The 22,763-nt window shown below is 42.3% G+C and overlaps 1 protein-coding gene across 12 annotated transcripts in view; it reads left to right on the forward strand.

Moving 5' to 3' along the window:
- PAK1 (p21 (RAC1) activated kinase 1) overlaps window positions 1-22,763 on the forward strand; it is a 74,881-nt gene that overhangs the window by 37,362 nt on the left and 14,756 nt on the right. For all 12 annotated transcript variants that reach the window (XM_088051159.1, XM_014259734.2, XM_088051164.1 and 9 more), the window contains 9 exons: window positions 5,481-5,691; window positions 9,439-9,539; window positions 10,979-11,126; window positions 12,254-12,291; window positions 14,203-14,319; window positions 14,626-14,800; window positions 17,741-17,804; window positions 18,657-18,705; window positions 20,662-20,774. In XM_088051159.1, coding sequence (XP_087907285.1) covers window positions 5,502-5,691; window positions 9,439-9,539; window positions 10,979-11,126; window positions 12,254-12,291; window positions 14,203-14,319; window positions 14,626-14,800; window positions 17,741-17,804; window positions 18,657-18,705; window positions 20,662-20,774 — 995 coding nt within the window. In that variant the 5' untranslated portion in view covers window positions 5,481-5,501. The remainder of the gene's footprint in view (window positions 1-5,480; window positions 5,692-9,438; window positions 9,540-10,978; window positions 11,127-12,253; window positions 12,292-14,202; window positions 14,320-14,625; window positions 14,801-17,740; window positions 17,805-18,656; window positions 18,706-20,661; window positions 20,775-22,763) is intronic.

The following is a 22,763-nucleotide window of genomic DNA, read 5'->3' on the forward strand; positions in this document are numbered from 1 at the left end:
ATTTGGTGATCGGTCTGTCCTCCCTCGGGGTGTGTGTGTTGCAGCTGCCTTTTTTGTGACAGCATGTGTTCCAGGTCCCATCTGCTGTTGGGTGGAGGAAGAGGACACCTCTTGCCTCGTTTTCAGGTGGAATGCGTGGGGTGCCTTTCCTTCAGTGTGAGACTGGTGTTTGAGACTTAGTCCCACGTAAAGCAATAAAAAACGAATGACTGTCTTTTCATTCTGTGTGGAAACCCAGCTGGTAAACTCTGATGTTACTTTTTCTGCTGGGATTTGCATGGAAGCGTGACACACAGGGAGGGAATCTGCTGTTTGCAATGTATTTGAGCAGAGCAGGGCACAGCCTGTGCTCTTTCTCACCAGGGCAGAGCGAGGGGAAAGGAGAAGATTTTAACTGTGTCTGTGCACAGGCAGTTTGTACCCATGGGGTGGAAAGATGCAGGGTTACTGGTGCAGGGGTAAAACACTTACTCTAATCGGGATCAACTCAATTAAAGGTTAAGACTCTCTTTTTTTTTTGTGGGCAAGACCCCCTTTCCTCACCCTGCCAACAAAGTCTACTAGTGTCTTGGAAAAATGTGAGATTTCCTTCTGGGAGTAGGCAGAGAGGAAAGAGCAGTTGCTGAGCATCTTCCTCCTCCCCGTTTTGTTTAATACAGTTTATTCATCTGTAAGTTGTAGTGAGTAACTTACAGCTACTCTCTTGCCAGACTGCATGAATTATAGATGGCTCTTTTATGAGTTTTCATGTTGACTCCTGCAATTAGTATGCATCGGACATAGTTATCTGTATGGCATCTACTGTAGCGTAGGTTTCAGCCTTTCTGACTTTTTAATTGCTTTCTGTTTTAGCAATCAGTCATCTGTCTGTCTTGGTAAGGAATGCAAAGAGAACACAAGAAGCTTGATAGAAACTTAGAGTTCAGTGTGGAGCAGCAGGTTTGAAATGATGTGCTTAAGGGGAGGGAAAAATGACATATAGAGGGTCTTTGTTGTCTCTTTTTTCTGCGTGTGTGTGCGCTTCAATAGGGTCAGAATGTCCCACCTACTTCTGTGTCCCTGTGTGAGGTGAATGTCTCAGGGGGCTGTGCTTGTACTGCAGTTTATGCCTGTATTTTAGGCATAAACTTCATGATTCCCAAGACATGTAGCACTTGAGAGTGTGATTTAGGGTTAACACGATGGTGCTGAGTTAATGCTCAGACTTGATGGTCTTAGAGGTCTTTTTCAACCTTAATGATTCTGTGATTGTCTTTCGTGTTATATCATCTTAACAAAGATCATCAGACCTGCATGGATCTTTGCATGTGTGAATGTACTCTGAGATTTTGGATGCCACTCTTGACCCCTGTGGGTGCTGTCTTCTGTTCAATTCTTCTGCTTGTTCTGTCTTCTGCCTGTCTTTTTCCTGTCTGCAGAAGTGTTTTGTAAGAGTCAAAGGAGAGTTTGTCAGGTTTGCTGTTGGACTCTGTTGGGTCTGGGACAATGATATGTAGCTAATGGGCTGCAAAAGTTGATGGGAAGGGATGGGGGTGCATTGAAGGCAACTATAACTTGACTACAGCAGTCACAGATTGCAGTATGTAATAAAACTTTTCATGATTGCTGCGTGCTGAAACAATTCAAACTTTCAATACTCCCAAATGTCTGCAGAAACAATAGTCCTACATTACAGCTATGCCTTCCTAGTGGTGTCTGTGGAGTTTGGTTTGAGTGCTGGTATTTTAATATATATAGTAGTTGAGAATAATTGTGTCTGCAGCTAAAATGTATTCCCTCATCTGACTCTGGTTGAAAAGTTCATGTGCTGTTTCATTGCTTCCACTGCTCACTTAATCACACCATGGAAACCTAAGATGGATTTCTCAAGGCAGAGTCGTGCTGGTGTGAAGAAGGAAATAACTCAGTGCTGCAGTGATGCTTTGCATTCCTGTTGGAATGGACTGCGCTGAGCAGAGTGACTCATTTCAGTGGCCTAGCACTGATGTTCTGCTGGCTGGGGAAGTGATTGCCTGGTGCTCTGAATTTGAGCAGCGCCTGCATGAGGGGGTTTGTTTAAAGCCTGCTTAAATGTGAATTAGCAGGAGATTATTTTAGGAAAAAGAGAATTTGCTTAACCAGCTGGGCTGCAGTGGGGGAGATGGCTACTTCTGTAACCACTTGGCATGGCTCTGGGGTCCCAGCTCTGACTTGGGGGGTGTAAGAGGGGGTTTCATCTGCCTACTTTGAAGCGATAGAAACTCAAAGTATAACAATGTCGCATTTGACCTCTGTATTGCAGTGGGAGGATTCACTTAAGCAGGTTTTTGGTTTTCCCTTTAAATACATAGTGGCACAGGGCTTTTGGGAACCTTCTAGTGCTGCTATTACAGCGGATAACTTCTGTGGAGTAAGTCTCTTAGTTTTGTAGATCAAGGGATCTCTCAAATCCCTCATCTCCAAACAGCTCATGTCACTCCAAACATAAGACTTTGATGAAGAGAAAGGTCTGTGAGCGTAAGTGATGGAGGCAAAATGGGAGCTGTACTATAGGCTTTGCCTACAGCAAAGGTGCAGTTATCAAATAGGTGTGAAACAATATTGTTTGTAAAACCATGTAACTTCTCAGCAGTAACTTGCTCTTTCAGGGAGTAATGTAAGATAAACAAGAGCTTGTACTGCCAGTTTCTGTCCCTGCGGTAAAACAGTAATTCACTTGTGCACTATCCTTTCTAACTGAGGGATTTTGAAAAACTTTCTTATATTGAAGAAACTGAGAGCAGATGTTGCTGGGGTTTTGCAGTGGTGGAACTGAGAGGGAGGATGCTTGATACCCAGAGATTTTTCTTATACTCTTTATTTTGGAGGTTTTTCCTTATGTTCTTTTTCTTTCCCCCAACACTTGACCAGCCTCTCCCTGTAATCTGGGTGTTTTGTTTTTTTTTTTTTAATTCGTCTTCTCACTTCTTTCTCTCTAGCCTGGAGCCACATCCTACTCTATTATAGTCTCATCCAGCCCCTAACTTAGTAAACTTTACTCTTAGTAAAATACTCTTAGTCCCCTGCTTAGTTTTGTGCCTCTGGCAGCAGGTGTACTGACCTCTCTGCTCAGTAGGAGAGGGACCCAGAAATGAGTCAGTCTCCATCCCAGCCATGCCTGCAGCTCCAGGAAGTCTGGTTGATGGGGGAATCTTTGGATGCATCTTTATTCAAACCCCTGTGGGGTAAGCCAGGGTGTTAGAGCAGCAGATGTGCCACTCCTGGGGAGCTCTGTTTGGCAGGCACAAGGCTGCTAACATTCCTTTTCCTTCTGCTTCCCTGTCTGCAGTATATTCCTAGCACCTTCCTGGCAATTTGTTTTCTTGTAGTTACATAAAATCAAAGCGGAGAATTAATCTCTTATGAGACACTGTTGCTGATGTTGTTTCAACTGGTTTGTGCCAGTTCAGTTCCAGCCACTGACACTGTGATGTGCAAATCCCATCAGGAAGGCCTCAGTATCTTCATGTTTCACAGGATACTTGTGCAGCAGTGGCTGCCAAAATTTTTTGGTTGGGTTTTAGCTTAGATTTTTTTTCCACTGCTTAGGCAGGAAGAGTGTTCATTTGCACCAACCACCTCATGGCTGGCACTCCAGCTGTCAGTTGTGTTGTGTTTTATACCCAAGAATGGCATGAGGCTGAAGGGTGTGTGGTGGGACATGCACAGGGCACATGCGAGGACACGCCCAGACAAGTGCACAGATAATTTCCTCCCTACCCCTCCCAAATGCCAGAACCATTGAAATCAATCCCCAAACGCTAGTCTGTCATTTAATATTCCATTGCATGGCTGTAATGGATGGAAAATGGGGCTAGGGTCAGACCTTTTACAAAATTCCCTGTGTGTGAAGACTTGCCCAAAGCCTTACAGGCTGTGCAACACTGCCAGCCCTCCCATTTAAGGGTGATTGTGAAGAAACCGGGAATCAATCAAGTGGAAGTGAAGGTGGAGCCGCAGGCCAGCCATGGCTTGGCAGGTGACAGGGAAACACTGCTCTCGGCAAAACCTGGCACATTGCTGCTGGGTGACTTCTGTGGGCAGTGTTTGCCTGCCTTAGCTCCCCACAGCAGTGAGAGCAGTGTGCTCTGGGTCCAAATCTTGCCAGTTACGCTGAGGATCAGTAGCTTGGCTGAAGAAGACTCTGAAGGCTGGCTGGGTGCTGTGTGGCCGTAGGACTGTGCTGGTGGGATCTGTTTGGAGTGTGACTCAGTGTCACACAGAGTCCAGCCTAGGGAAAGCGGCTCCCTGGCAGTCAGCAGTGATCTCAGCTTTGTAGTTAGACTTCTTACTTGCAGAGAGCAAACAGCTTCTGACTTTCTGCCACCCTGTAATTCTCCCTGAGTGAAACATCTTCCCTTACTGCCTGCGAAATTGGTAAAGCTGTTGAATTGCTTTTTCCACCCAAACAGAAGCTGTTCCCACTTTGGTCTTTATTCAGCAGTTAACTCCCAACTTACTCTTGAAAGAAAACATAGTGCAGATGAATTCCAGTTTCCAGAAGGATCTTGCTGCAGCCGGGCTGTGCCTGGAGTAATGCTGATCTCATTTGGGTGGAACAAGCTAGTTGCTGCAGAATAATCTATTACCCTGTTCCCAAGCTTCCGTCTTTAAATCTGCACAGCAGGGATTATTTACTTATGGATTTAAGTGTGTGTTTGGGATCTAGTTTTATTTGACCCTCCCATCAGAACAAAATGCAATCAACTTCCTGGCAGTTGGAGTTGCTCCTGAAGTGTGCTGCTACTGCAGAAAGGCCAGGGCTGGCTTGGCACAACCAAGGGCCATGCTGCTGCATCTGAGGTGACGTGGGTACAGCTCAGGGCTTCCTGGCCACCTCTGCCTCTGAACCCACTCAGCAGCTTTTTAGCAAAGGAGCCTGAGCATTTGTATCAAAACTCTGAGTACAAACTTTAGTCTCTGTATCGTGCTGTGCTGGAGACTGATGCAAACCTTCTGAGGTAGTTTTTAGGAGAACTGGCATGGATCTGAGAGGTATTATTAGCTCAGCAGCTTGTTGGCTCCTCTCGATTATCTTTATCCTTTGCTACTTCATATCTACCTTCCCACTCTGCACTTCTGCTCCATGGTTTTCTTGAGAATTGATTGTATCCAGAAACAGGCTTTTCTCAGTGATCAATAACTCAAATGCTTGAACACAGTCTTATGAACAGAAAAAAAAGAAAAAAAAACTTGGATCCTGAGTAGAATTTGTGCTGACACAAATTTCTGTGCTGGGTTTGTGTTGCTGTCATTATCCCTGGAAGTGTTCAAAAAGCCTGTGGATGTGGTGCTTGGGCATATGGTTAATGGTGAACACAGCAGTGCTGGGTTACTGGTTGGACTGAGGTTGCAGGTCCATCTGCAAATATCTGCTTGTGATTTGCTTGATAGTGTGTGGTTCTAGTCTACAATAAATAAAAAATTGCAGCTTCTAACTTGTTTTCTTTTCCAATTTCCAGTAACGGACTCCCCAACTGAAGATGTCTAACAATGGAGTTGAAACAGAAGACAAACCACCTGCTCCTCCAATGAGAAATACCAGCACTATGATTGGCTCAGGAAGCAAAGATCCCGGGACTTTAAACCATGGCTCGAAACCTCTGCCTCCCAATCCAGAAGAAAAGAAGAGGAAGGATCGATTTTACCGATCTATTTTGCCAGGAGATAAAAGTAGAGTGTTTTATCTCTTCTAATAAACCTGTCTGAACATTCCTCTGCTTGAACACAGTCAAGCACTTGATGCTTAGTGATGGTTGAGGTTTTAGAAAAAGTGTGTTTGTTTCCTGCGCATCTGTCTTGGTCATTTCACATTGGCAATTGGTGGAGAGGAGAGGGAGGTCTTTTGCTTGTTTTGTTGTTTTAAACACCAAATAATTTGAATTATACAAGATTAAGATGCAATCTCTTACTAGACCTGTCATATTTTGCCTTGTGGCCATTTACTGTGTTCTAATGTCTGGGTCAGGCACTATCTACTAGCTTTTAAGAACAATCTATAACTAAAAACTCTTGCATATTTCTTGAGCGCTGAAGTTTTTCATTTTCAAGGGACTGTAACAGATGGAAAAAGAGATAGGAACTGTGAACTGTACATGAAATTCTAATTCTTAGGATGAGGATATTTTAAAAAAATCTCTCATATGAATCTTTTGAAGTGATGCAAAAAAAAAAAAAAAGAATTCATCCCCTAATATGTGCTGGTTTCTTTTTATATCTGACCTATTTTTTGGAGTTCCTCTTCGTAATACATCAGCTTTTTCTGTATTGCAATGGTTTCTAAGCACTTTGTAACTAAAGTCAAGACTAAATATCTTCAACTCCCTGGGCTTCAGGGGGGAGGCTGTCTCTTAATTTTTATTAGTGAAAATACTGACTGAAATGATAACTTCACTAATTTAAATAAGCATGGTGGTGGATAATTTTCTACAAAATGAATGTGGCATTCATTAGTATTATTCTTATCTGATCCTTTTGGCAACTTTGGATTGTTTTACAAGTGTGGGGATTTGAACCTGGAGTCAAGAAACCTGTGAATTCAGTGTTAACAGTCTGCTAGGTCTGGGTTAGAACTTGTAATTATGAGTATGAATCCTAAAAAAGTGGCAGAATTTTTGTGTTGGCTTACTTAAGGGAGGATGGGTTTTTAAATCTCCAGGATCAACTGTTTCAGAGATCAAAGAAATCACCTGAAACTTGTAAAAGAGTAAAAGAAGTAGAACCTGAAATGCTGGTTTGAATTGGATTATGAAGGAGAACTATGAACAAGGAGAAAAATGAAGGTTTGGGGAAATTTAGCAGACAGACTGCTACTGATCTGAAGCTGCCTATGTTTACTGAAGATTGGCCAACATGGCAGATGCTTCAAGACATGAGAGATTTTTGTTTAGCCAAGCCCAGCAGAGCCTTCTGTTGCAATACACCTGCCCAAACGAGAATGGTTGCTTCTGTCCTCTAATTCCTGTTGAGCAAAAAATTCATTTTAATGCTGTGACCTTCAAATTGGTTGATTTATGTCTTATGAAAACTTCTTCTAGTCTCATGATGGCAGCTAAATTCCTAGTGCATCATGCTGCCTAAATGCAGGGAAATTCTTCAGTGTTCAGACACTTTGGTTTGTGCCTGAGATAATTTTGGGTGTTCAGTTTGGCTGAACTTAAAGGGAAGTTGGTTTCCACTCAGTTAGAGGAAAGTAATTTTGAGCAAATCTGTGCTAGCCCTGTACAGAGCAGAGGTGTTGTGTAAGGGATACAAAGGGGCATAAATCCAGGGCCTCATGCATGTTTGCACACTTGCATTGAGCTATACCCCTTGCCAGGCCGCTCTGGAGGTGTTATGCTCTGCCTGCAAAATTTAGGAAGTAATTTGTAGTCCCGATTTCCTCTGCCCAAGCCTAAACCACAAACCTGGTATTTAAAAAACCTGTTGGCTTAATACTGGGTGGGTCCTGCCCAATGGGATGTAGAGCCTGTGTGACTTGTTGCTCTTAGCAGGATTTGTGAATTTTTTTAATTTTCCTGGGCTCAGGGGACTCATCCCAATTTATGGGATGCTGTTGTATCATGGTTTACTAATGTTTAGGCTTTTAGATGTGTTAGATAAAAAAACACCTAAGACTTCTGGATAACAACTTAATGCCCTTAAGCTTTTATAGGAATATGTTCAACTCTGCTGTGGCAGCCACCCTGGACCATGTGTGGGTGTCCGTTGTCCATGCAGAACTCTTGCATAGTGATGCTGGTAGAGGTGTCCTCTTCTTCCTCACCTGAGCAATGGGCTTCTAGGCTGAGATGGCACCTCAGTCTTTGGCTTGGAAGAGTGGACTGATCCTGTAGGCAGACCTATGGAATATGGTGGCTCTGATGGCACTCCCTGCACCTCTTTGCCTCTTGCTTTCCATCCAGTGCTAGTGCATGCAGCAGCCTCTGTGCTGCAGATGCTCACCATCTGTTAGCCAGCAGCTGCTCCTGTCTCCTCCTCACTCCCTTCTCAGGGATGGCTCCTCCAGCGTGGCTCTTTTCCCCTTGGCAACTCTGTTGCTCCTCTGTGACTCAGCTTCCCCCGTTCCCTTTGTTTGAAAGAGGGATCAAAAACAATCTGTTCCATCTTCATGTCCCAAATGGAGCATCTGATCCTTTTCTTTCTCCAAAATTGCTCTGTACAACTGTAGCTCTGTAATGATACAGAGAACAGTGCCGGAGCTGGTACTGAAGGAAATGGGATTCAGTCCTTTGGGGCCACCCCTGAGCCTATCTACACAACCAACCACAGCAGTGTCTTAAAGAATTGCTACGCTGTGTGTTAGCCTTGCAGGCTTCTCAGATACCTGGGGTTTGGCATTTACATTGCCAAAAGTGCACTGGGGAATGTCAGCCACAAAACAAATTCTGTTTGGCATTGGATAAAAAAGGGGAGCAGCTGGGAAATGTAAGTGGTTTGCTCACCTTCTCCTGGCTCCACTATAAGCAGCATAAATATAAGCAGCAGCAAAGCTGACTAGAATGTGGTTCTTGCTTAAACTAATCTCAATTTCTTGAATACAATAAATACTAAAAGGAAGGTGGAGTCCTTAATGCATAATGAATATGGATGAACTTAATCCAGTACATAATGATAATCTTGTGTGAAGACCTCAGTTTAAAATTTGCAGGGTGCACCTACTTTGATCTATTTCCTTCCCTGTTTCTTTATGACTTCAGCTTCTCACCTGCCAGATTCTGCCATCTTGCTCGTGTCTTCAAAGCTGGTTATTAAAAACATCTGTAGTTCATTTTGTCAGCAAAAAAAAAGAAGTGCTTTCACTCATAAGATTTTATAGCAGAATCCTGCATTATATTTAGGTTTCTTCATAAACTTTTGAGAAAATAGGATGAAGGAAGCAATTTCTAAGCAGTATTTGTAGTTAATTTTGTCCCTGGCTTTGTATGAGAGACAAGTGTATATTTAAAAGCACATAATATACACACACACACACACATATATATATAAAAATCATATATATACATAAAAATATATATATTTAAGTTGCTTAAAGCAACAAATAAAAAGATGTTTTCAAAACTGACTGGCTTCCACTTACTGCCACTGTAGAGCTTTTGACTCTGACCTGTGTAAGTTTGAGTGGATATTTTAGGTAAATAGTTCTCATGCTGCTGAGTCTACTAGTTGATACTTTACATACTGAAAATATCAGTTTCCTTCTTTTGTGCTTGACTTTTATTTCTGTAGTTCTTTCATTGTGGCTGCTCTTAAGTGTGGAAAAAAAGTTTTTAAACTTGCTGTTTGTCTGCTTCAGATTGAAATCCTATGACTAGCAAAAGTGGGGGGTGATTATGTAGGTGAATTTGAAGCTGTTGGGGAGATTTTAGTTCTTGATGCGTGTATGGATATTTTTTTTATTGTTGTTTTTGTCTCTTGCAGCCAATAAGAAGAAAGAGAAAGAGCGGCCGGAGATCTCCCTCCCTTCAGACTTTGAACACACTATTCATGTGGGGTTTGATGCAGTCACAGGAGAATTCACAGTAAGTGAATCTGGAGGAAAAAGAGAACTGTGTGGTTTAGCTTATTGCTAGGAGGAGCCAGGGCCCATTAATCTTTTATATATTAATGCTGGAAGAGCTATTACCATCATCTATTTTGATCTCATTTGAAACACGTCTGCAGAGGTTACCCACTAATTCATGCTGAGAGACTGTCAAACTTGGCACATCCCAGGAGCTCAGGCTGCCAGCGAACTTTTCCTTTCTGGTTTTTTGGCTGTTGTGGTCAGCTAAACATGGTATATCTCTCCTCTTTTCCCTTCCCTCCCTCCACTAGAGCTGAAAGAGGTCTATAGCACAGTCTGTGTCCCCCAGGTGAGGCTCTGAGGGTTTTCCTTTGGGAGGCACACAGCTGAGTACAGCTAATTAGGCCAGAACATGTATGTGCTGCCCTAAGGCTAAATGTCAGATGCTTTTATGTGTGGTGGGTTTTTTTGTTCATTGACATGAAAAATGCTGTAAAGACAGAGTTGTATTTCATCATCATCGTCATCATCTTTTCATTCTTATTTTGGTTGTGAGACAGTATTTCCTAGCAGCAGAAGTTGGTTGTGAACTTGAGTTGTTTGTTTGTTTCTACCTGTCTCTAATATGCTGCTTTTTCAGGGGCTTTATTCCCCTACCCTGAATCATGTATACATGTGTGTTTTGCATGGCAGCCTCTAGACTTGCACAGGTTACCCCACACGTGCTAGTGGGGCATTACCTGAGGGCTGTATCCAGCCATCCTTTTGAACAGGGAGGATAACTTCATTGCTCATGGATCCCAATCTCTGCCACTTTGTCCATACAAACTGTTATCCCTGCTGGTGAGGAAAGGCACAAGTCTGGCTGTTCTCCAGGCGTGTTTATTTTCTGGCAGAAATGATGTCCCTATAATGAAATTCTGAGCTTCTGATGTGAAGTTAACACCTCTGCTTTCCCAGCTCTGGTTACAATGGGCACCACACTGCTCTTACCAGAGAACTCTAGTGCTACCAGAAGACCCAAATGAGCGTTGCATGTCCATTGTGGTGGAGGCTATGCAGCATATGTTACTTCTGTAGTCTTTGTCTAAGTATGTGAATACCTGTGCATAAAGGATTTTGTGTTATGTTTTTTTCTTGAGGTTTTTCCCAAACTGCAGCAATTGGGTGTTCTCTCTTGGTTTTGAATTTTGGTCTGCAAAGGACCTGGGAGTCAACCAGAGACCCAAGAGCAGAGTGACATTTGCATGCCCAAGTGTGCTTTGTAACACAGGCAGTGGCTAGGGAGGCACACATTCACCACCTTTTTCTTTCCTCTCCCTTTCTGTCCTCTTTTGTCCCTATTTCCCTCACAGTACTGTGTAACTCCAAGAGCTGGGGCAGAACTGTGACAGTGGGTTTATGTTTTGTGCGTGTTAGGCCAGCCATGTGTCAACAAGGTGCCTCTTCCCACAGGGAATGCCGGAGCAATGGGCACGTCTGCTGCAGACTTCCAACATCACCAAGTCAGAGCAGAAGAAGAACCCCCAGGCAGTTCTGGACGTGTTGGAGTTTTATAACTCCAAGAAGATCTCCAACAGCCAGAAATACATGAGTTTCACAGGTACCTGGGTCTCATGTGGCTGCTTTGTCCAACTCTCTGTGGTCAGGGCATGTGGGGTTTCTTTTTGTTTAATCAACAAATAGGTCTCTCTTTTCAAGGAAAATGTGAATGAGATTCTCTGGCTGCTCAAGAACCCTTCTTTTAAAATGCTGTTCTGTTAATCTGGATGCCTAGCATAGCTGCAAAAGAGGAGGTCAGTCAACTGGCTGAGCCTCCCAAGCACATGCTTTTTCTGATGCTCACAGCCAGCATCTGGAAGGCAGATCCCAGACTGCTGGGGCTGGGATCACCCTGATGGAAGTCCTTGGAGAAAACAGGCAGCTAAATTTTGCACCAGTTACAGTTTGCAGGGCGGGTGTGGATGTTGCTTTTTGTGTACTTGGGGGATGAGAGTCTCTCTGCTCCCTTGTGCCATGGTTGAGGAATACACCTCAGCTGCCTGGATGTTTGAAAATTGCTGGCTGGATTCCTCTAAAAGTCAAAACTGCCAAGGTTTTGTGCCTCTTTCTATAGATTATCTGCCCTCTGAAGAACATCTGCGAGCACCACTCCTTTTCCTTTCAACTGCAGCTCCTTCCCTTTCTAAATATTAACCCCTACATTGGTTCTTTTAGGGGGATAGAGCCATGTCACCAGATCTGGTACTAATTAGGAAGGCTCCAAGCAGGGATAAAAGCACAAATATTCCCCATATGTGCCTGGATAGTCAGATGAGAAGCCCGTCATTGGCTTGTGAGGTCCTCTGTGCTATTCCAGGAAGTTTAGGTGGATGAGACTGAAAATTTTGCAGTTGGGAATCAGCTGCAGTGCCTCTGCTGGGGACTTAGTCCACTGATAATACTTTGTGCACATGGATGGAGGACAATATTCATTCGGGTTTTGCTCTGGGCAATTCCACCCTCCTGCTGCAGGGATTTGTTGTGACTTCTGCATTTGTCTGCATTTATTTACCCTCTGTTCCTATATCTTCCAGGGTTCAGCTGGTTCTGGGAAGCTGGAGTTAGGGAACTAAGTCTGGGAGCAGCCTTTTTTCCTGCCTTTTCTAAAGAGACTTTGTCCCGTTCTTCTTTCCCCACTGCTGCTGCATTTATAACTCATTTTTAATGGCATTATTGTCTGTCTTTCAGATAAATCAGCAGAGGATTACAATTCATCTAATACATTGGTAAGCCTCACATTGTGTCTTGAGTTTGGGGATTCAAAAAGCCACAAAAACTACTTAATTACGTGTAAACTTGTAGTTTGCTTAGTGTTTTAAAATCTGAACTATATATATTTGTATAGCCAGTACATATTTATAAAAGCAGGCAGGCTCCTTCACTTTTTTTTTCAGCTGATGGGGAATAAAGCAGACGGAAGTAGGATTTTTAGTGAATAGTGAATTAGTGAATGGAAGTTAGCGAATTAATTAGTAGAAATAGCTCTGTTTGCATAGAAGTTTGTATTTTCTATACCTAAAATTTGATAACCACTCTGCTGTCAGGTTTTATGTCTTTATAAACATCTGTGATATAATGATGTTTATTTACTAACCTGCAAGGTCTGATTTACCAAAGCTAATGTTGATTAACCAGACTAATCTCTAATAGAACAGGAAATAAGAGGTTCTCCTCCTCTCTGCTTGACCTTTACTCAGCCATTGCTGGGCCAGGCACCTCTTCTAATTGCTTTGTTAAGAGACATGATAAATTTCTGTACATGCCTGTGAGATGGAAGAAAAAAACTTCCAGTTTAAGATGGTCCATAAAACCCCATAATTCCTTCATCTCTTGCTTTCTCATGGCCATGTCATTACCTAGAACTGGCTTATTATGCTCCCATCCAAAGGCAGCTTATTCAGATCTGATAATTTAGGACTCTCTAAAAAGAAAAGAAAAATGTTTCTGACATTGTTCATTATTACACGTTATTGTGTGTCAGTCCTCAGAAGTTTCAATATCTGAGGTTGGATTTTTAAGTAAATCCTGACAAAAGAAGTAGTTACCCATCTACTGAGATAGCCTGAGGGAGGGCATTGAGTAATCTTTAATTTTGGGGATATTCAGGAAGCTGCCAGAACACAAGTTTTCCGTGTTGCTTTTAACAAGCTAAGCTTTTTGTGTTATGTCAAGTGCATTTTGACAATTATTTGTCAGGATGATGGTGACTTGAAGTGTTTTAGGCTCGGCAAAATACTGTGTTGCTTTCTCCCTCTTTCTGAGGACTTTTAATACTTTTCCCCTGCCACTCTTACAGAAGTGATGATGTGCAAACAGAACTGGTCTAGTGGGTTGAGGACCTCACCAAATTTATTCTGAAATGTTTATAGTGTAAAGAATGTAATAAACTTCAAATTGAGTTTCAAATATATAAGCTTAAAAGCTACTTTCATTCCTAATCACAGTATTGCAGAAAATTCCAGGTAATTTTTAACCATATATAAAACTGTTTCTAAACAAAATAAGTTCCTATTTTTCCATAAATTTTTATGTTAGGAAGTAATTTTAAAAGATATTTGAAAAGATTTTGCCAGATTCTGATTCCAAAATCTCACATTAATGAATTAATTCTCAATCACAGTACCAGAGGCAATGTTAACTTTACCTCCTAACTTTTGGAGAAAGCATTAAGAGTTTGATGCGAACTCTAGCATTTAAAGTCTGAAATCTCCATACTGAATGGTCAGGGTTTGAAACAAGCAAAAATCCCTAAGAGACAGTATAAATAGGGACAGATATTTCCAAATTTGGGTGTCCTAAAACTTGCTGGTCAGCTGTGTGGATGTTGGGAAAGCAGTGATAGCGCCCAAGTCTCCTCAGGTCCTTGGGAAGAGGATTGCTGCACTCAGGCAGATAAGGAGGTCTGTCTGAACAGTTGTGTCAGGCAGTGCTGGACTGCAGATCCAGTTGTCATGAAGACCCAGGAACCTTGGGTTTTGAATTTTTCAGACACCGTAACTCACCAACCTGTTCTGATTCTTGTTTTTCTGCAGTTGCTCAATTGCAAACTCTGTTAGGAGCTTCATCCAGTGTTTGTGATTTTGTTTATAACATGTGATTGGGTTTTGATTTTTTGCTATTTGTGCAACTCTATGCAGAATGTGAAGGCTGTCTCTGAGAGCCCTGCAGTGCCCTCAGTGTCTGAGGATGAGGATGATGATGATGATGCAGCGCCGCCCCCTGTGATAGCTCCGCGTCCTGAACACACCAAATCTGTGAGCACAATTTCTTTTTTCAGCCTGCACTGCTGCAATCACAGTCAGACCTTGCCTGTGACTCTTTGTCCCTCTACATGGCTTGATGCTGAGCCCTTCTTGGGAGCAGGAGGGAGGCAGTGGGAGCCATTCTTCTGGCAGAGTACCTCAGTGTTGTCACTTGCCTGGTTGTGCAGGGAGGGCACAAGTCCTTGATTAGTGGTGTTAGTTGCTAACAAAGCAGCTATAGAAATGCAGCCTTGACAACAATAGAATAGAAGTGTTTAGATCTTCACCTGACTTGTGTGTTTTTCTCAACAAAATTAGATATACACCCGCTCAGTGATAGATCCTCTTCCTCCGCCTACCAGAGATGTGGCCACCTCTCCTATCTCTTCTCCCTTGGAAAACAGCACCACAGCACCCGACATGCTGGTCAGGAACACAGAGAAGCAAAAGAAAAAGCCAAAAATGTCAGATGAAGAGATACTGGAAAAATTAAGTATGTCCTTGTTCTTTAAAGAAGTTAAATTCCAGGTCCTGCTGTGTTGGTTTCTCAGAATGCCAATAAGCTAAAATGTTTCCCCATTTTGCAATCCCTTACTGAAGACAGGAGCACGCAGTCACAACACAGAATTGGGGGCAGATGTAAGGGGTGAGCTTGAGTTTAAGCTGAGCACCTGTGATACTGGGTGAAGTCCCCAGGGAGTTATAGTTCCTCAGGTTCTGCAAAACAAACCCTGAACAAATAACATCTATTTAACGATGAAGTCTGAGATCATTCCACATCTTATTCTGTAGCTCTGAAGCATGAATGATTATATTGCCATGTTAGACATAAGGTGTCTAAAAGATGGAGAGAAAATTAATGCATCCCCAAGTTTTCCTTCCACGGTATCATGGTGTAAAGTGACTTGGTTATTTTTAAGTGCTTTAACATTTTGTGGGTAGCCAAATTGGTCGTTTTTTTCCCTGAGAAAAATTCAGCAAGTCTCTCAGTTGTGTTCTCGTGTCTTTAACATATGAGAACCTTCAGTACAAGTCTTCACTCTGCTTCCTGGTGGTTTTGGGTTGTGCTGTGGCATATTTCAACAGCTGAACCAGCTCTTTCATGCAATTGATTGCTATCCTCAGCCTGGGCCAGGTTTTATTAGAGTAGAACATTTCTAATTCTTTGAACTACTAATCCTGTATTAGTTACATCCATGCCTTGTTTGTCAGTTGGCTTAAATTGTGTTAGCACCTCTGTGCTAAGGCTGGCCTCTTTGGTTTGTGGATATATTTGTCAGTATTTTAGGAATAAGAGTCCAGTAGTTGAACACTTAATCTGAGGATATAATTTTAAATTTTTTAAAAAATATTAAAATGGTATCTGAGTAACTCATATCTCTAAATAAATCCTAAATTGACTTGATGTTTTAGTAACTGGGACTGCTTACTATTGGAAAACTCAGACCCACTGTTTCAAAACTTCACTCACTCAATTAGCAGGATCTGTTACATTAAGGATTCAAGACATTTTTGTGACCAGGTAGGGCGAGCAGCAACTGTGGCAGAAAAAAAGTGGTAGTCTAATAAAAATACACCCGCTTCAGTCATGCAGAGAAATGCAAGTGCTACTTTTGGGAGTGTTGGGAAGCAGATGTACCTTCTAACACCATGTTTGCTCCAGGTGTCAGCTTCTATATGTGGGCTAGTCAGAAAAATGTTATGAAGTTTTAATCTTTAGTCTTAATCTAAGTAAAAATGTATTTTCACTGAGGGCAATGGAGCTGTACTTGTGCAGACAAGCAGCCTTTTGACATTTTAGTTTGACATGTTACTAAAATAATTAAAACTGTAAAGCAAAACTATATTTACATGTACTAAATGTGTGCTAAATGTGTGCAGAGGTTAAAAGGATGCTGCTCAATCTCTGCCTCTCAGCAGAAACACAGCATTGATGCAAATATTAACAAATACTCACCTGACTCTTTGGAAGATAGGAAACACCTCTACCCCCATTTTAGAGTTAACAGCATTAAACTGCAAAACTGGCAACTGCTGCTTGTCACCACAGCATTCTGTCCAGTCTTTGCCTTGGGGAAACATTTGCAGTCTGAGCTTGTAGCTTGTGCTAGGCTTTGAGGGAGAATTTCTGAATATTTGTACAGAAATACCAGTCCTGAGGGCAGACAGCATTGCTTCTGTAATTGTAGAGTGGGTTTTGTAAAGCCAGATTTCTCTTCCTGCCCTCCTCTCCAAACATGAGCGATATTCCCTACCTCTACCTCTGTCTGTCCTAAACCCTCTGGATTTGGCTGCTTTCCAGTGGTGTCTGAAAATAGCCTGCTCTTGCTCTGCTTGCTACTGGATTTCTTGGCTTAATGACCGTGAGCAGCTTCTTTGCCAATATACATCTGTTAAGGCTCAGCCCCAGACCCTGTGAGAGAGCACCATATGTCGCCAGCTTCGGTGACTTGCAAACACCAACTCGGATGCAGCTCTGCATCCCTTGATCCTATAACCACCCTGGTGCTGTTCGAGAAGAGACTGGCTCCCAGCTGAGCTCTAGAAATTGCTGGCTCTGGTTCCTTCACCCTAAAAATGGTGTTATTCCTGCCTGCTGTAGGGGAGTTGTCAATATCAGTTAAAGTTTGCAGCCACTTGCAGCCCCGTGCTGTGGAACACCAGGCAAAGTGCTTTTCCCTTTGAGAAAGGCAGTGACAGACTTTCTTTTGGTTTTGGGAGAATGAACTGAGATGGTCTCAGGTTGCTCTCCAAAACTGGAGGGATGCTGGTAACTGCTGCTAAAACCTGTGCTGGGTGTCAAGTTCCTGGAAGAGCAGCTGAGCATTGTTAAGGACAGGCCAGGGGAGGTTTGGCTTTGAACGGTCTCTACCTTCTCTCCTGAGTTTTGCAGCGCAGTCACTGGGTCAGTAAATGGTTGTGGTTGTGCTGGTACCAAAACATCATAAATACTTGTTTTTCTGCTAAAAATTGTCATGGTGTAAGGAGATCTTTGACTAGTTTTATAAGACTATTGCCTCCAAATTCAGAGATATTGTAGTGCAGGAGAATCTTAGGTCATCCAGGGTGTTGAAGCTGGGATTGACTTTAAATAGCAGGTTTCCAACAAATAATTGTTTTACCATGTGTTAGGCCTGTGTATTCCCATCCTGCACCTGGTAATGACTGCCAGTGAAGGATAAATGTTCTTAATGTCTGCGTCCCATCATTTCTGAAGGGCAGTTCTGATACAGGGGAGTGCTGCAGCTGGTATGTGCACAAATAACTGAAGACTTCCTTGGTATCCCTGTGCCCCTGGGTTTCTGATGGGTGGTTCATGAGACACAGCCTGCTGTGGCCAATGGAGCTGTTCTTGCAGCTAGTTCTTGTAGCTGTATGAAAAAAGGACTTGAAGAAAATCCTCTTGGTTTTTTTAATTTTTTTTTTTTTGTAGGAAGTATCGTGAGTGTGGGCGATCCAAAAAAGAAGTACACGAATTTTGAGAAGATTGGGCAGGGGTTAGTATATGTTTCTTCTCTGTCCTAAACCTTTCATTTCCTTATGCTAAGAGGAATTCACCAAAACTAGGCTGAGTTAGCTTGCTGGAAAGGCTGTTTAGGATACTTTGGGAAGTTTATTTTGTTCGGTTGTTTATTTGATTTCTTGTTTTTGGTTGTTTTGCTGGGTTCCACATTCTCCCCAATCTTCTCCTGTTCCTGGCAAAGTGACAAGGACTGGATTTTTGTGCAATTGTGTTGTAAGAAATTATGCCATTAGGTAATCAGGTTGATAAATACAGCTACAAGCAGGGAGAGACTTGCAAGACTATCTTCAATTTACAGATTTACTTCTAAATCATCTCTTCTCAAGGCGTGTGCTGTGCTCCTCTAAGCAAGGTAGGGGGGAAGGTAGAAGCTGTGGGAGAGATTGTACTGAGGCAAAACACAGATCTGCAGTCAGGTCCATGTGCTGAGGCTCGAACTCCTGTTTTCCTCACTACAAATGCCCTATTTTTTTACTTTAGCTGATCCTGTTGCTCTGTTATCATGTTGGGCATTCTGCAAGCCAGGGTAGTGTGGTCGTGCCACTTGAAATGGAATAAACTCAGTCCTACAGATTGCTGGTTTAGCAGCAAAGGTTTGGACGACCACAGTGTCCCTTATTAGGAGCTTTTCTTTCCATAAATCCTCTGGCTTCTGCCCCAGCAACAGCCTTGTCTCAGAAATATTTCAGATGATGTTTACCACTGGAATTATTGCATGTAAAGGAATGGGATTGAGAGCACTTTAGAGAGACAGGTGTTAAGCTCTCACTTTTACTTTGAGACACTAATAAATTATTTTGTTTTTTCTTTCCTCTGTTTTGTTTAGAGCCTCAGGTACAGTTTACACAGCAATAGATGTAGCTACAGGACAGGAGGTAAGTGCTGCCAGAGTACCACAGCAGTGGATTTTGGATTGTGTCTCAAAAGTTCAAGATGATGCTACAAAATAAAGACTGTCTTTCAGGGATTCATGACATCTTATTTTTAATGAGGTCTTTATTTGCTTACTAATGATACATGGTTGAGTGGTCTAAGCAGAGAACTGGAAAAATGACTTCACAAGTTTTGATTCCTGAATAATTTCATATTTATAAAGATTCTTTCTGTGACTGTAAAGGCTAGAAGCAAATGTTTGGTCTGGGCAGTTCTTCAGTAAAAGTTTCTCTATTCTTCCTCAAGACTGCTGCCTGTCTCCATGCAAACTCTTTTATTTGCCCTCTGCTCCTTTGCTTCCTACACTTATACTACTTAACTTGCAGAGAAATAGTTCCTGTCCCACCCTTTGCCCACTTAATTTCTGCCCTTCAGTTGTGAGACAAGGAATGCCTGTCTCTTCTTTTTTCCCCTCACAGTAATAAAAAGTGACATGCTTATTGCCTGCATAATAAACTAATAGTGGTGGATATGCAGCATCTGTGGAAACCTTTATTTCTAGATGGAGAATTTTTAAAAAGATGAAAATTTGTGTGATTCCAGATATATTTATGGAGGTCTGCAACAATGTGTGTCTACTTTGCATTTGTACAGTGTAAGAGTTATTCACCAGTAAATTTCATTATTGTGCTTTTTGCTGAAATTCCTTCACCTTCTTTTTCAGTTAATTAATGAAGAATTAATACAGTTCAACTGCAGCCTTTAAGGAAAGGTTCTTATATTTATTTTGAAGCATTGAGAAATTTTATAGGAGGGGGAAGTCCTTTGATGGTTTTCTGCTTTCTTTCTGGACCCCTTGGGTGACTCCCATATGAAAATTTGAACTCTTGTATTACAACAGACTTTTAAAGCATTCCTATTACACTAGTGTCATCAGGCCCTGAATTTTTAAGTCTGCATTTGGGATTGCTGTAACTTTGTCATGTTGTTGTTTGTTCCTTTCTATGAATGCAATGAACTCAGGAGCTCAGTGCAGGGAAACACTGGGAATTTCTTTATCTGCATAAAATGCCTTCCCTCACTTCTTCATCTTTCATTCTTCTCTCTGGTCTTGTACAAAGACCAGCATGGGGTTTTTGTTTTTGTCTTCTTTTAAGTACTGTTTGGCAGCCCTTGTGAGTACTGTGGAAAACCAGCACGTCTGTCTGCTCTTGCCTTCTCATGTGTTGGGACTTTTGTATAGTCTTCCCTGCTATACTATCAAAATGCTAATTGTATCTATCTATATTGGCACTCAGTGGCTTGTTTTTTTCAATCCTTGTTTTTGTGAGTCACTGTAGTTGCTGGCTCTGGTCCATTCACCCAGGCCTCTTTCTCTGCTTGTAGCAGTTTTGTCAAGGCATAGTTTCACCTCATTCCAATTGCCTAAATATGGTACCAAAGACACTGGAGTTGTAACCTCTATGAATTATCTCTGCCTCCAGCAATGCTGAGTAGGTTTACTGATTTGAAGGCTCTTCTGAGGGCCAGGTGCTCTCACAAAGTATTGGTAGTGTGGAAACTTGAATACAAGCATTCAAAGCATGTTGTAACCTTCCTGCTTTTTGCATACATACATGCAGAGCAGGTCTCCTAAAACAAGAAGAAAGGTACTGAACCGAAGGGCTGCAGCTGACAAATCTATCCCTGTTGCTGTTCAGGCATGACTGGACATAAAGCTGACTCAAATTCATTTATTTTCAGCCTTTTATCTATCTTTATTGATGCTTCTCTCCCCCAGGTCTTGTTGTCATAAAAGAAATAGTTACTGTCTTGAAGTACTAAGCATGTTGTGTCATTCACCCATCCTACTTTAGATTTCTAGAAGCCAAAATTTGCATGGGAGCAGGGAAAAAAACACCAAAAGAAATTTCAGAAATTCCTGCAATAATGCTTTGCTTGATCTCTTTTCACTGCAGGTTGCAATCAAACAGATGAATTTGCAGCAGCAGCCCAAAAAAGAGCTGATTATTAATGAGATCCTTGTGATGAGGGAAAACAAAAACTCCAACATTGTCAACTACTTGGACAGGTATGTCATTATTTGAAGAGCTCACAAAGGGAAACACTTGTCACACTTCTTAAGGGCTTCTGGCTCAGCTTAATGCAAGTGTAGGACAACCTTGCATTGCTTGATGCATGTGGCATTGTGGGTGTGTGGGTGGCCTCATTCTCCAGAATGAGAAGAAACAGGTATCTGAACCAATGTTAATGGGATGTCTAGGCTCTCTTTAGAGATGCTGGCAGCTAAGGTCCTGTCAGGACTCCATTTTTCATCTCTCTCCTTTGCTAATTTTGACACAATAAACTTCCTGCTTATTTATTTTGTGTTAATAAAAGGGAAGAAGAAACAGTTTGAAATGTATTATTTCTATCTGCTTTCCTCTTCTTTCTCTTTCCCTTTCTCTTTTCCTTTCCCTTTTTGATTCTGCAGTGCTGGTGTTCTGTTGCCAGAGGAGCAAAACTCCTCTGCTTTCAGGGTTAGATGTAGTCTTGTTCCTGTAACTGTCCACTGAGGTTTTTGCACAGGAGCATAACAACAATGAGGGTGAATGACATGTGACACATAACATGAGGTCAGGGCAGACCTCAACACAGCCTTGCAGTACTTTAGGGGACTTTTAAAAAGAGGGAGAGTGACTTTTAAGGCAGATAGTGATAGAATAAGAGGGAACAAAGTTTTCAGATAAAAGAGGGTAGATTTATGTTAGGTATAATGAAGAAATTCTTTACTCTGAGACACTGGCACAGGCTGCCCAGAGGAGATGTAGCTGCCCTGGCAGTGTTGAAGGCCAGGTTGAGTGAGATTCTGAGCAGCCCGGTGTAAAGGAAGGTGTCCCTGCCCATGGCAGGGGTTTGGGACAAGGTGGTCTTTAAGGTCACTCTGAACCCAAAGCATTCTATCATTCCATGATGCCGAAAGCCCAGCAGGCAAAAGCATTCCATGGTGGTTTGAATTCACTGTCAACACCACGGTGCTGCACTGTGTCAAGCAGGTGTCACTCACTTGTTAAAACTATAGCTCGTTCCATTTGAGCTGCAGCACAATTGTCAGCCTGCTGCACTCAACATCTGAATGTACTAGTTCTGATGAACCACAGGTTTGCCTTATTATATGGGAAAAGACTGCTTGGATAAGGTGAGCTGCAGACTTTAATCTTGGCAGCTTGGGTTTTTTGGAAGATACAATGAAGGGATGTGACCTAGAATCCCTGGAAATTTGAGAAAGGATTTGCACACTTTTTTGCTGTGTGTATGTCAAAATCTAATCAGCTGTTTCATTAATAGATTTCTTTTGCAGGCTTTTAATGTCTTACCCAAAAAAGGTGGTACTTATATAAACTGCAACAGTTGCTCTGCTGAAATTTTGGTGCTGTGTCCCATGCATAGCCGTAAACAGCTACTTGGTTGAGGAGACAGAAAGTCTGCTCCTGAAATTTTTATGACAGAGGTGTGTGTGCAGGGAACTGATGCTGGGCACACACCCTCTTTCCTAGAGAGAGTAGAAGAATGCTACCAGTGTAAAATGAAACAAGTGGTTGTGAGTTGCATCTGGGCTAGAACTGTTATTTTCCTTTGGCTCATTAGAGGCTTTGTTTTGGCAAAACTGTTTGAGAGACATGCTCTTCTCATTAGAGAGCATCGCTGTGTGCATGCACTTGTCTAGCCAGTGCATTCCAGCTGCAGAATAGCTCAGTATCCTGCTGTTTTTTGTTCAAACTTTCAGCAATAAAAGCTGCTGCTTTTGTCCTCCATTTTCACTAATCTTTTTCAGAGGGATTAGCTTTTGTTCGAGTGGTACACATGGACAGAACAGAAACTGGGACGAGCATGGGGGTTCTTTTGCCGATTATGCCACTTCACCTCTGCAACTGCAGGATCCTGTTGCTGGGGAGCTGTGTCCCTCCTGCCCAGCCTAACAGGCCTGTGCTTCCCAAGTGCTGAATTAAGCTAATATTTGGATGCCACTTGCTGGCTTCTTCTGCCTCCTGCTGAAGGAGGTGGAGGAAGGATGTGCTGG

This window comes from Pseudopodoces humilis, chromosome 2, assembly GCF_049639895.1.
Source record: "Pseudopodoces humilis isolate 2021_Gansu_Grassland_sample_001 chromosome 2, ASM4963989v1, whole genome shotgun sequence".
In the NCBI taxonomy this organism is placed as follows: domain Eukaryota; kingdom Metazoa; phylum Chordata; class Aves; order Passeriformes; family Paridae; genus Pseudopodoces; species Pseudopodoces humilis.